At 38.1% G+C, this 14,915-nt stretch overlaps 1 protein-coding gene across 3 annotated transcripts in view; it reads left to right on the forward strand.

Moving 5' to 3' along the window:
* The window catches only part of MAP3K7 (mitogen-activated protein kinase kinase kinase 7), an 82,175-nt gene extending 67,918 nt beyond the window's left edge, over positions 1-14,257 (forward strand). For 2 of the 3 annotated variants that reach the window (XM_089665384.1, XM_089665385.1), the window contains 5 exons: positions 3,300-3,367; positions 4,407-4,518; positions 9,880-9,941; positions 12,550-12,665; positions 13,597-14,257. In XM_089665384.1, coding sequence (XP_089521510.1) covers positions 3,300-3,367; positions 4,407-4,518; positions 9,880-9,941; positions 12,550-12,665; positions 13,597-13,777 — 539 coding nt within the window. In that variant the 3' untranslated portion in view covers positions 13,778-14,257. The remainder of the gene's footprint in view (positions 1-3,299; positions 3,368-4,406; positions 4,519-9,879; positions 9,942-12,549; positions 12,666-13,596) is intronic. The other variant, XM_089665386.1, reaches the window with a different exon arrangement.
* The last annotated feature ends 658 nt before the right edge of the window (positions 14,258-14,915 follow it).

Raw genomic sequence — 14,915 nt, forward strand, 5'->3', positions numbered from 1 at the left:
ATTTTGGTAGCATAATTAATAATGTTCAGTGTACATTCCTTGCTAAAGAACAGTATTTTTTTTTATAAAGTTGTTATGGGTAAAGCCCTGCTTTAAGGAACGAATGCTTTTCTGGTTCATTGAAAATGTTACTGGTGGGCTAAAACCCCTTTATTCTTGTTTAGTGACAAGGATAACCTTAGAGATAACCAATCTTTTTATACAACATTTTTGCATTTTTTTTTTTTTTAATTTAAAAGCAAGCAATAAAATGCAATTATTTCTGTGAAATGGAACATTTGTGACAGGCACATCATTGGAGCAAAAAGTATTTGATTCTGATTTTTAATGCTTCTCTTATTAGTTGGTTTAAACAGCGTTTAAAATAACATGCATGCCATGTCCAAAATAAACGTCCTCCACTAAACATGTTAATTAATTGCATAGCATGCACTTACTGTTGTCACTTGCTATTCTTTGTAACCCTTCCCTGACGATTGTGACTTCATTTCTCATTCCTTTCCAGCATATGCATCTTGAGATTCTCAAGTGCTTCTGTATCAAATTAGGAATGAGAAATATTTGTGTCATGTTTAATTCCTTCTAATATTAGAGCAGTGCTGTTGCTGGTTGAGGTGTATGTATTGCGTGAATACTAGCATGTTGTATTGATTCTTCATGGTAAATCCTTAAAGTGGTCACACAATTAACTAGGACTGCAGTTAGCTACAGTGCACCATTAAGTGTCACAGCATACCTTTGTTGTACATAGCTTGAGCCACATAAGCACCAGAGCATAAGGGCATAAGCACCATCACAAAAAATATTTCTAAAGTGCAACTAAAGCCAAAAGCAAAAATATAATTATTGCAGCTTACCAGTCCTTAGATGCAGTGGCAGTGTTTTTCTTTAACATTTTCATTCTCATTTTACCTGGTAGTCCAATCCTGGATCCAGTTAGTGAACAGATACCATAAAATGTTTTTAATGGTATATTTAGCAGAATAAAAGGGTCAAAGAAGAGATATCAGTTGTTAGGGTTTGCATATAGTTAAAGAAACTTCAATGGGTTTTAAAATGTTTGTATTTACATGAGTTTTGGGCAGGTGGCAGTCTGGGGACAATGATTTTTACAATACAGGTATGTTGTGACACCTTATAGTATCTTCTAAGTATTTTCCATTTTATTTACTGTGTAGAACCACATTGTTTAAATGGGATTCCCAGCTTAATAATTAAGCTAGAGAACCTTAAGGAACAGGAATTGCAAGAATCACATGCTGTTTATAAAAACAAAAGACAAAAGCAACTGTGTTTATTTCATCAATTTTTTTTATATAGTACCCCTTTTATGCATAGTGTGCTATAGATGTAACACATCTTCTTTTTTTTTTTTTTTTTTAACTTTTTTAGTTAAATATATTATTAATGCAGAATTTGATGAAATTGCCTCTATAAATATATAAAAAGCAAATTTTAACTCCTGGTCTGAATGTGTAGATGTGCTGGTCATTTTAAAAAAACCCAGTAATGCTGGGAAGTTACTGAATTGATATGGTTACCTAAACATTATTTTCACAAATAATCGAAAAAAAAAATATTTATTGAAAATGTATATAGTAGTTTGTAACAATATGAGTGAGAGGTATCTAGTGAAGCCAAGTCACCTGAATTGAGGCACACTAAAGAGAGCATCCTATCCCACTTAGTTATACAGTTAAATGATCCTTGAAAGAAAACTGCCACTGCCATGGCAGAGTAGCAGCCTCTGAACTACTTTTCTGAAAACCGAACAAATGTTAGCAGGTGTAAAAATCTAATAGTACAGGATTTGCATTCTTTTGTAAATATTTACAAATCTGATTTAATTTTAAAATCACCAAGTTGTTGACTTGGCACATCAGTGGCTACTACAGACTGATTAACAAAAAGTACCAGTCTTATGCATAGTTGTGTGAAATTCTGTGGATTACATAAATTTACCTTGTGGAAAAAAAATATGCTGCTCCCCATACCTACTTAATTAAACATTTTTAATTGACAAGAGCTTACTGGTTTCTGTAAAGCAAACTACTTCAGTGCAGTCCTAGAAATCAGTATTAATGCCTCGAGTTAAGTTTCAATAAGTGCATCCCATGTAACCTTTGCTATCCAACTGCAAGACAGCATTCAGAATCGGGCACATCCCAGTGGATGTGGAAATCAAAAAGGCCAAAAACTGTAAATAACTTGCATATATACTTGCTGTGATGTTTCACAGAAAGCTCAAATAGGCTTTCAAAGAAGAAATAAACACAGTTGTCTACCTGTCTCTGTCTATTTCATTCTGTTTTATTTTCTAATCGTACAAAAATATCCTTTTGTTGCAATCATATTTCCAAACCTGTCCTCCTGCTTGTAAGCCTGGGTTGCATTTGATACTTCAACTGTAATGTATAGAATAAGGATGGTATTGTAAGGGTAAACTGATGAGACAGATTTATGGTCATTCTAGAAACTGTCAGTGCCTGGGGTGGGATCCAGAGCAACTGTTTGACCTACAGCTACTATGAAACATTATGCAATTGTTCGTTGTGATGAAAGAATTCAGAGCCTTGTCTCAGCTGTTGCTTGAAACCATCCAGGATTCCCTTATGCTAACTGATTTCCCTGCTTGCACAAAACAAACATTACGTAATGCTTTCTTAAAAGGAAAAGAAAGCTTGTAAATGTCCTTGGTGGTTTACACGTCCTCTTCCCTTAGGCATATGTTGTGTTAAAAACTCATTTTATTATTGTGAGCATAGATGGCAGATGTCTGAGTGCTGCAAGCAGGTGATGAGCAGGAGTTGATGATTACTATATTCTCTGACATATTGACTGCAAGAAGTGATTTTTACAAAACAGAGCTGTAGTGACAGTGGGGTTAAAGCTATTTTCGTTACAGGATGAAAGGAGACTTATATTTGGCATGTATTCACTAAGGTAAAAAGAAAGCCGTTCAGAAATCTTTGAGGTTTGCTGTAGACACATTAGGTCAGCAGCCTTATCACGTAAGGTTCTGGAAATAGATGCCGTCATCAGCCATGGACAGCAAATGCACAGAAGATGGTGGAAGAGAGAACTACTTGTTCGTGTGATAGGAGTGGTTATTGTCTAGTAATATAGTCTGTTGGCTAGAGCTTCTTGATTTGAAATGTTGCAGCTGCCTTTCGTGCCTTGTGTCGATCCCTCGATTTCCCTTGGCCTGTGGACATGTACAGATTTGAAGCTTTCACATTTGCAACCCTCATTAGGATGTGGGGGCAGCATTTGGTAATTAGTTTTTGTTTGATATCCAGCAGGCAACGGGCAGCAAAGGCGCAGATCTGTTCAAGACGTCAGCATTATTGGAACTGAGTCCAGTCAGGTGAGGAACACTGTGGTAGCCTAGATGAATATGTAAATGTATTTCCTTTATTCACCAATTATTTCAAATGAATGCGTGCAATTATATTGTGCTTTCTTTCTATGAAATAGTGTAAAAGAAGCACTGATAATGTTTTTATGTAACCTGAAATTGTATAACATTGACTGTGGGCATCCATAGCTTTTTATTTGGCCATTATTACCTTTCGTAAAGTCTTAAAATGTATTAATCTCCCAACGTAACATAGGGTTATAAAAGCATTTATCCATAGACTGACAATCCTAGTATGTACACATTTACCATCCATACAATTTGTTAATTTAAACCGGTCTTCTGTATTACATATGTAAAACATACAGTATGGGATAAGTAGCACATCACAAATGGTATAATTAACACACCACTAATATGGATTTTTAGCATCATGAAAATGTATTTAGGATTAGAAGACATACAGTCCTATATGGTTCTTTTTTTTACGGTTTGATTTTGGAACTTTTTTTTTTCCTTTCACTTACAAACATTACAGCTGTTTTGAGATATCAAAAAATACCAGTTACGAGTTATCCTCGTTTTTGTGTGTCATTCAACATTATTTAAAAATCATTTTAAATTTTTTATTGTTCATCTTAAGTAGGGTGAGAAAAAAAGGTGTGAAAAGAAAACCGTTCAAGAATAAGACATAGAAAATAGTACAGTTTACGTTTAGGTTTCTGGACAGTTTAGCTTGATGATGAACAGTCAGTGTGAATGGAGGAAAAGCTTCTGCAACCAGATAGGTAGCATCCAACAAAAGGAATAAAAAAGTTGGAATGTATCCAAGAGAGGGCGTGTCCAGGGATGGACAGAGTTGCACAGAACTAATTTATTTCATATTGATCTGCATTTTCCTTTATTTTGTCAGCATTATTTTATGCAGTTGCCATATAATTACTGTTCATGGCTGTTTGAATGTCATTGCCACTTTCATACCTATTTAAACTGCTGTGTTTAGAATTAACCTTGTAATGTTATATTTTGCTCTTCCTGTGCCATTTAGGAGAGTAGAAGTAGCAGCCGATCCTCAAGCCCTAGTGTGAGGATGATTACTACCTCGGGACCAACCCCTGACAAACCTCCACGTGGTATTCCATGGGGTCCCGAAGATTCAGGTAAACTGATGCCTTTTATAGTCTGCTCTCCTGTATGTCTCAATGTGACAAACTCCTGCGCTCCTACCTAAAAACTAATACCTACCAACAAAGGTAAAGCTGCTACATACAGTCATATATCCATAGACAAAAATTATAAATGAAACACAAATGATGCAGCGCTACTACCATAAAAATTCTTCACACATAAATAAGTGAAACAGTGCAAAATTAGTGACACAACATAAACACACAATATTAAATAGTGCCAAAAAACTCATGAATAATCACGTGACAAGTGTCAATACGAGGTTCTAAAAGGACCAAATAACATAAATGGTGCCCCAAGTAATCCAATGGGATCCAATAGTGCTCCAAATCAGACAAGTAAGTCACAACTGGACTCAATGTGCTAAAAAAAACATCCCACCAGAACTAAAAATCAGTTCCCACCATATAACACAAAACACACGTGCATCCCAATAAACGCATGAACTAAGAACTGATCATGCAAACAAACATGAATGAATATATAAAGTCCCGTGAGGTGTAAAACACCTGACAATATACAAAAAATCATATATAAAGTCCACAGCAATTCTTGAAGAAGAGAAAAAAAAAAAGGTGCTGATAAATGTGCAGAGATATCCAAAAATGGCTGAATTACCCGCTCACTTCCCTCTTGCGACCCGCACAGGGTCAAAAGGCCTTCAGGATCACTAACACATGGACCCTTAATAGTAGGTAATCCTCCACAGCTCTCCACACTGACCTCCCCTCATGTACAGATTCTAGCACAGGCTCACAGGGCAGCAGATCTCCTCTTCAGGCACATAAGGTGGCTGCAGCCACTTGATCCCTCAGAAAATAGAAGTGAATGCTTGCATAGTGTAAAACTATTTATTCACCAAACAAAGTATCACATATCGAATATGCTCACATTTAAAATCATCTTGTACATCACATGTAAATCAAACCTCAGATCACATGTCGTTGCATGGGTGTCCAATGTAAATAAAGAAGGCGTCCGACCGGAAGTGCGTCACCGCCAATACGTATCGTCACGCTTAACACGTGACTTCATCAGGGCAAAACATTTGTTATTTGTGTCACTAATTTTGCACTGTTTCACTTATTTATTTATGTGTGAAGAATTTTTATGGTAGTAGCGCTGCATCATTTGTGTTTCATTCTCCTGTATGTCTGTTGTACTAATGGTCATGAAAAATGCCTAATTTGTATTTGAGCAAAAAAGTACAACTGTACAGGGTCAAAGCAAATACAAAGATGCTTTACAAGACAACTGTACTTTCCCCACAATCAGCTTAAATGTAGAGAGGAGATGAACCTTCAACTTTGAGGATGCACTTCGTATTGTATTCTACTACACTTTGACCTGCGCACCACGTCCCTATTCCTTCCCAGACAAGTGGTGCAGAGATATCTGCATGCATGTAATATAAAAGATCTCAGCAGCTACCTTTCCTCTTCTTTTTTTTTTTTTTTTTTCTCTCTCTTCTGTGCAAAATCAACGGAACCAGCCAGCACTGATTTTACAAGCGTTCTGCACAACAGCATGAGAGAGACTGATTAGTCTGCTTCCTTTTATTGTATGCCAATATCCTTTAATAACTTATCATGGGACACCTGCGCTTTTCCCAGCCAGTGATGTTTGTGATATGAACAAGACTGACAGTCTTCACTTCTAGCATAGCCACAACTTCCCTGTGTTTCCATGTCATCTGCTGGGCATCACAGATTAGGCTGTGACACACGTCTTATGTGCATTCTGAATGCAAGGGTGGATGGGAAAAGTAGTCTAAGAATGGAAGCCTGATTATACTTCTCCCAGTCTAAACCACACTTGGTTGCTGAATCTATTGAGGGGGCTTATATGGACAAATTTGAGAGAATTTATTGCCCTAAAAGTGAAGATGGGGGCAATGAATTTTTGTCAAAGATAAATAATCATTCAGGCATGCAAAAAAATAATTTGCTGGAAATTGTAAGAGTGAAAAGAGAGTACACTTCTCCTTTAAAATGTAGGCTTTGGCCAGGTAATCCTGTTGAATTTGTGGTACTAGTTTATTACAGACAGTCCCCGGGTCATGAACAATATTCTGTAGGTTTGTTCTTAAGTTGAATTTGTATGTAAGTTGGAACAGGTAAATTTTTTTAAGTGTAACTTCAGACACAAAATTACGTTTTCAATAGCATAGGGAAGGCTTAACTGGCCATGCAGTGATGTGGGTTTGCTGACAGGTCCGCTGGACAGTGGATGGCAGCATGCGGTGAGCAGCAAGGTGGCCGTCTGGCGGTTTCTGGGACCAGCGCAATGTCACACTGCCTCCATTCTTAAGTATGAGTTTTATGTAAGTCGGATGTTTGTAACTCGGGGACTGCCTGTATACTGAACTTGATTTACATGAGCTACTTTTATTTTCCTGTAAATACAGAAAATGTGCTGTTTCAGAGCTAGAGTACTAATGCCTTCTGTCCCTCCTCAGTCTACCCAAATTTTGTTCCGGTTGACAAGAATCAATTTATTTGGTGTTTAACCCCTTGACATCGACGTCACACAAATATGCGGCCTCACAGAACTGGGCTTTCTTTTCCATGGGGCCATGGGCCACATATTTGCATACCTGTCTTTGTCCTGGGAGCATGCTGCAAAGCACACTCCCAGTACAAAGACCGGAGTGTCACTGAGATCCCCGGGTCCCATTCTAACGATCAGGACCCGGGACTCCTGATTCCAGGTCACATGATCGCTGTGATAGCCTCTGATTGGCTATCACAGTGATCAGTTACTGTGAAGCCTGCCCCCCTTGTTTTTGTTTTTTTTTTTCTCTGAATGGAGGAGAGAGATACATTGCATCTCTTTCTCTCTGCTCGCAGAGAGGGAAAAAAATACTGTTTGTAAAAAATAAATAGTAAAAAATACCTAGATCAAGGTTTGATCTAGTTCAGTGCCAGTTTAGTGTTTGGGTCAGGGTCAAAGGTCAGGATTTTTTTTTTAAATTAATGTCCGTGTGTTTTAGGTAAGAAAACAAAATGCACACTATTGTTTCTGGGCTGTAGTACAGGTACAAAAAACAAATAACATACACATATATGGTCTTGCTGCAATCGGCAAGAGCTGGAACATTTATTTTGGGTTGTTCTTTGGTGGTAGGTTATGGTAGTAACAAACACACAGCTAAATTAAAAAGAATGATTTTTTTTTTTTTACAATCTTGGGCCAGTTTTCCTTTGATAATAAAAAAAAAATCAGGAGATATCCATTGCCATTTACCACCAAATGAAAGCCTAATTTGTCCTGAAAAAAACAAGGTATAATTCACCTGGATGTACAAAGTAGTTGTGATGATATGTACGGTTTTACTAACGCATGTCAAAGTTGTAAAATTTTACTTTTTAAGATTTGTTTTACCCTTAGGTGTGAAGGGGTTAAGACATTGCAACTATTCTTGCAGTATGGGGATATCCTCACTTATTCATTTTCTTAATGGTTTTTAAAGTAGAACTGTCGGCATTTTTTTTTCATTTTGGATAGAGTATGGGAGGGTTATACCCCCTGTAAGATTTTTTTTTTTTCCCCATTTGTGTCCCATAGGGGAGATTTACCTTCACTTCCTGCCTCATAGCCAAAATAGGAAGTGAGAGGAAATTCCTAAAAATTAAGGAAATCCCTTGGGGGGCCCCCCAGGTCATCAGAACCAGTGACCCCATTGGAAAATTTTCCCTACAATACTTTTCTGGAGACAACCCAAAATTTGGAATGTTCATATACTTTCACTTTCAGTGATAATGGTAAGCAGAACAAACAGGATGATCCTCTCTAACGAGGGCACAGACAGCAATAAAAACCTAAATATATGTAAAAAACGAGCGCTAGATCTGTGTGGGTGGAGCAGCTAGCATGAAAGGCAATGACCTCAGAACCTTCTAAATGCAATATATTTATCAACATGCATCGCTAGGATGAAAAGTCTTATCCTAAATCATTACCAATAACAAAACCCGTATGGCATATGGATATATATAGCGTTTCTTAATATTTGAAGAAATTACATTATACAACACTCTGAATGTGTGGTAAACTCGTGACAGTCTTTCACAGGTCAGAATAGCAATGGTGACATTGGTGGTACGTATAGGTGTAGATTACACTAACCAGATAGCGCTAATTATTGCTCATATGAATGATGATACATGGGTCATCTGCAGTTGGACATCTAGGATACGGATCGTCTGATGGACAGCCACAGGAATTCTAACCTATCAGCCACTCTTCCAGATAATAGCAAAGCGATCAAGATCCACCAGAGGGAGCCAGCAAACAGGATGTCATCACAGGTCTTTAACCCAACATCAGGGAGTATGTAGTACACACGAAATCCACCAGGGGGAGCCGGCAATTAAGACGTCATCCAGTGGTCTCCTTTTAAGAGGTAGGTTCATAGAAGAATGAGCTCAGGCACAGAAAATGCCACAGTGCAACACTGCTTTATTGTGAAGAACATCAATTAAAAGGAATGACGCACTTGTTAAAAAAAACACTTTTGGCACCTAGCCAGCTGAGGGGACCACTTGGACCTCTTAAAAGGAGACCACTGGATGACATCTTAATTGCCAGCTCCCTCTGGTGGATTTCGTGTGTACTACATACTCCCTGATGCTGGGTTAAAGATGACATCCTGATTGTTGGCTCCCTCTGGTGGATCTTGATCGCTTTGCTATTATCTGGAAGAGTGGCTGATAGGTTGGAATTCCTGTGGCTGTCCATCAGATGATCCGTATCCTAGATGTCCAACTGTAGATGAAACCATGTATCATCATTCATATGTGCAATAATTAGCGCTATCTGGTTAGTGTAATCTACACCTATACGTACCACCAATGTCACCATTGCTATTCTGACCTGTGAAAGACTGTCACGAGATTACCACACATTCAGAGTGTTGTATAATGTCATTTCTTCAAATATCAAGAGACGCTATATATATCCGTATGCCATACGGGTTTTGTTATTGGTAATGATTTAGGATAGCAATAAAAACCTAATAGGTGTTTTATTCCATCTCTACTCAGTCAAAAACTAAAAAAAACTTTTGCCTTTTGTTCTACTTTAATGTTTGTACAGAGACAAAAGTATAATATGTAGTTTTACTGTAGACCAGGTTAATAATCCATTCTGCTATTGCTTAATGTTTGCAATGGTAGAGTATTTTGGGGGGAAAATGCATGATATAAAGCTATGTTTTTTTCTGGACTGAACTCATCACAGGGCATGAAAAAAGAATTACATGTTACATTGTTTTATAATATAACGTATACTAGCCTTACTGCATAGTTCCAATGCTTACATTTACATTCCAGATACCAATGGATCAGATAACTCTATACCAATGGCATATCTTACACTCGACCATCAATTGCAGGTTTGTAAATCATTGAAATTGTTAGATTTTATAATTATGCAAGTAAAAGGAAATATTTTCAAAAGACAAACTAATAGGTGAGTTGGCTTTATTTAAATTGGCTTTAGTATGTACTGTATGTTCATGCAAGATACAGCCCCAAATCCTTGAGTGAGGGAACTGTGTGTGACTGTACAGTATATAAATTGCTGTAAAAATTATTTGTGCCACATACATGCTGTTAACGAATTATTTGTATAATAATTGGGCAACAGTTCCCAACCCCCCCCCCCCCCCCAAAAAGAGTTACTCATACATAGCAAACCTTTTGATTAGTATTTTTTGTTGTCTGGTCCATTTATCATAGTACTGTTTAGAATTCCCAGCATTGCTGTGTCATGACCCTAGTAATCATGACTTTTTAGGTTATGCTTTAAACTTTTTCTCAGTAATCTGTTACATGCAAAGCAAGTGTTAGAATTAAAGAGTTGTTTTGGCCGTGGTTCACATTGCAGTCGCTCTGCACTCCTGTGACCCGTTTTGAGCTGACGGCAGACTGATGCCCACTGTCGGCTGATGTCACCCCACCAGTCCAGGCTGGAGAAAGATTCTGACTTTAAAGTTAGGACCTACCACAGAGTCTGGAGCTACACCTGGCTCAGCCTCTCTGAAGCGCTGAGAGCTTGAGCCAGCTGCTCCCTCCCCCTGCACAGCCCAGCGCTCTAGTGAGTGCTGGGGGGGGGGGCATAGTAGACAGCGGTGACTGACAGCCACCCCTCTCTGCTCAGAGCGGAGAGGAGAACTCCGTGATCTGCAGTCATGTGATCACTCAGTTCTCGCTCTTGGATCTGGCAGGGGACAGCTAGGTAAGTATAATTGGGGGGGAACCCATACTTCTCTTTAAATGTTTTAGTTCTTGTATGTGAAAGGAGAGCGTGAGACCACTTTTGCTGCAGAGGCTTCTTTTTCAGAATAGTTAGATATGTAAGATATAGCAGACTTTATAGGTATTTGGTGTATGGTAAAGTGCAGACTTGTGTTTACCATGGTCAGTCATCAGGTTGAAGATTAAAGCTTGCACTCTGCTTGAATAAGATCACTACAGGAATTTGAACCAAATCCTAAAAATGTTCACAATTCCTTGTTTTCCTTGAGTGAGTGATCATGATATAACCATTATTTCTTCTTTTACTCCTTACTATATTTAATCATCTTTGGATTATCACCATTCAGGATGGTTAAGCAGTCCAGTATAACAGATACTAGGGATGCACCGATACCGGTATTGATGCTGATACCGAGTATTTTGAGGAGCATTCGTGAAAATACTGCCTATACCTTAACCGATACTTTGTGGTGCGATTTTGCGTTAATGGACACAAATTGCACCGCAAAGATTAGCATGCGATTTGAACAAGAATGCGATTCCTGTCCAAATCGCATGTGGTTTCCCCACTGCTCCTGTGTAAACCCAGGCTTCTCATAGCCCGAGTTCACAGAGGAGTGGTACGGGAAACCTCCCTGCAGGCATCCCATGCTGAGTCTCTGTGGTAGGAGAGGAGAGAAAGCGGCGGGGATTTTAAATCCGTCACATGGATGGTGCTGACCAATCAGATGATGTCTAGCCTAAACTGTTATCACTGCAAGGAAAGAAAAGAAAGCGGCCTTGAAATCCCCACCGCTTTCTCTCCTCTCTTACAGCAGAGACTCAGCATGGGATGCATGCAGGGAGGTTTCCCGCACTGCACTTGTGTGAACTCGGGCTATGACAAGCCTGGGTTCACACAGAAGCAGTGGGGAAACCACATGCGATTTGGACAGGAATCACATTCCAGTTCAAATCGCATGCTAATCTTTGTGGTGAAATTTGCATCCATTAACGCAAATTACATCACAAAGTATCTGTATTGCTGAGTACTTGACCAAAAGTACCGGTGCATCCTTAACAGATACCTTTTGAAATGGAATCTCCACCTTCTGTTGTTAGAAGGTGGAGTGAGCAATTTTTATGAAAGAACTAGTAATTCCATGTCAGGGAGCACTAGACAATGGCTGGGAATTCGGGAGCCATGACATCACTCATAGGCTTCCATGTTCCAGCCTTTGTTGGTGCTCCCTCCTCTCCCCTGTATCAGCTCCTCACTGACGCATAGAAGCCAGAGCTGCGGGATCACGTGACCAGAGAGGACTAAAAATCGCTAACTATACAGATCTTTTTTACACAGGTTAAACAGGATAGGTAATAGGAGTAGCGTAGTTGGTGTTGGACTTGAATTCTACTTTAAGTTCAAATTCATAGAGCTACCCTCAAAACTCTCTCTGCTGATGGAGGAGATTCCAATTCAAGAAACTGACTGCAGCAGGCTGTGCTACAGCATCACTCCCCAGGGACCTTCTGACAGAACACCAAGGGTTTGGAATGGGTGGGGGCTGTATTCCAGTTTCATTTATCTACAAAGTATTTCAGAACAACAGCACTCAGGTCTGTCAAGTTTAGAATCCAAGAACTATGATTTTCCAGGACAAGACACAGCTTATTTTTAAGAGCTTACAAGCATAAAGCATTTTTGCAGGATGTATGTTTATAAATCAGTTGATTGGTTTTTAATCACATCTGATTTTATTTCAGCCTCTCGCACCTTGTCCAAATTCCAAGGAATCTATGGCTGTGTTTGAGCAGCACTGCAAAATGGCACAAGAGTATATGAAGGTTCAGACTGAAATTGCATTATTGTTGCAGCGAAAGTAAGTAGCAATTTCTTGTAGATATTGTAGCAGATTTTACTTTTTAAATTTTAAACTTTTAGGCCCTGTTCACACCAGAATGCAGTGCATGAAATCTGTGTTCCGCATGTGTTCCTGCACCGCAGTTAAAATGCACTGCAATTGCAATCTGCAGCACATACCATGTTCACTTAGTGACACACCAAGCGCAGGTTGCAAGTGCAGTGAGTTTCCAAATATAAAGCATGCTCTGCTTTTGGTGCAGTGCTATATGAGCCCATTCAAAATGAAGCTCAAATCGCATCCCAATGAACCGCATGTGAATCCTATTGTGAACCAGGCCTTAATATTGTTTATGCGCTTTGTAAGATGACATGAAAAAAATTACTTTTTCCATCTAAAGTTTCACAACACTACTCCTTTTTTTATGAAATACTTTATTGTAAAATGTTCCCATGCATTCCCTGTCACTATGGAAAAAAATTAGAGAAATCGATTTTTTTCCCTCGTTGTATATTTGCTTAATTTAGCTAATGAAAATATATTTTAAAAAAAAGGTTTTCTAGTACAAAATATAAGTTGGGAATCTGTTCTTCAGAGCAGTGTCCCAAATGTTTCCAGAATTATGATTTACAGTATATATTTAAAGGAGTCAAATGTTAATGACACCACTGTCTGCTAGTAACACTGGGCTACTTTTACCAAGTGGATTTGTGAACACTGGGCATCATTGGCATCTAGATGCTAAGGAATCTTTAAGGATTAATAGTAGCTCAGCTGTGGTTTCGTAGAACATACACTTTAAGTACCCTGCTTGTATTTTCTTTTATGTTGTTTTGGCAGATTTTAGTTGTTGGCTACAGAAAGTAGCTAGTGTTTGTATGAACATGCGTATTGGGCTTTAACAGTGTTATAGTTGTGACATTTATTCATCTTTTGTGCCATGTTATAGACAAGAGCTAATTGCTGAACTAGACCAGGATGAAAAAGACCAACAAAATACATCTCGTCTGGTACAGGAACACAAAAAGCTTCTAGACGAAAACAAAAGTCTTTCTACATACTATCAGCAATGCAAGAAACAGCTGGATGTCATTAGAAGTCAGCAGCAAAAGAGACAAGGAACTTCCTGATCATCTAAGGCTGTTTTCCTCTTGGTGTGCCACCATTATGGACATCTTGCAAACGTTCCTTCTTTATATTGAGCATGAAGATGGATATATTCTTTGAATCAACACATGAAGCTGCTGGATAAATACAGCAATTAAGGGATTTTGTGAACTATTGATGTGTGCATGTTTCATGCCTATGGAAAGTCCTATTATGTTATATATAAATAGATTTTGATTTTTTTTTTTTTTATGCTGAACTTTGCTTCTAAAAGAGAACCTCAGATCATGCTTTTAAACAGTTTATTTTTCTGTTAACAAAGTTCATTTTAGTAAGCTGGCTAATACAGAAGAAAAGAAGTCTTCAGGTCATTTCACATGCTCAGTGTTTCAATATATTCCTTCAGTTCAGTAATTTATATTTTACTGTCAGCGTGCTGAAACAGCGTTGGGGTAAAGGTTGTACAATTAAATAAAGGCAGTTTTATTATATAAAAAAAGAAATACACATTTAATTTTTCCTGCACAGTCTGCATTTGGTGTTGATAATTGAAGTACAGTAAAGGAATATCCTGCTGTTAAGATAATCATTCCCTTCTTGTTGGGTCATGGGATATTTTTAAATTAATTATTGAAATTCTAGAAGAGCATGCAACTATTTGTAAGTCTCTAAAAGGAATACAACTTATGAGCTGGTGGATTACTCATCATAAAAATAAATATAGTTATTTACCGGAAGTGAACTGACTATTGTAGTCACAAGAATTTAATTATGCTGTATGCCAGCAGTTTCTAAGTGCTAAAAATGTTAGTGACTCAAATTTAATAGGGGGTTGGTTGTGGGTTTTCAAGCTGAAAAATATTTTTTTTGTACGACTTTTAAGACTTTCTATCTTAAGTATAGCATAAGGGAATACTTAGAGTACCTTCTGTTTTAAGAATCCTACACCACAGTATTCTGAAAACAAACAAGGGCGCACTCTCATCGTGCATTACCGTGGTATACCACATAATTTAATAAATAAAAAAGGATGTATACTCACAAACCAACGTGATTATAGGCAGTATAAGTGATCCACAAAAACAGTCACAATACAACTGTGTCTAATGATGCGGATAAGTTGATGCGTTTCGGGAGCTGAACCCCCTTCCTCAGAGCTAG

This window comes from Staurois parvus, unplaced genomic scaffold (assembly GCF_062004578.1).
Source record: "Staurois parvus isolate SC_StPar_1 unplaced genomic scaffold, SC_StPar_1.0 ptg000048l, whole genome shotgun sequence".
In the NCBI taxonomy this organism is placed as follows: domain Eukaryota; kingdom Metazoa; phylum Chordata; class Amphibia; order Anura; family Ranidae; genus Staurois; species Staurois parvus.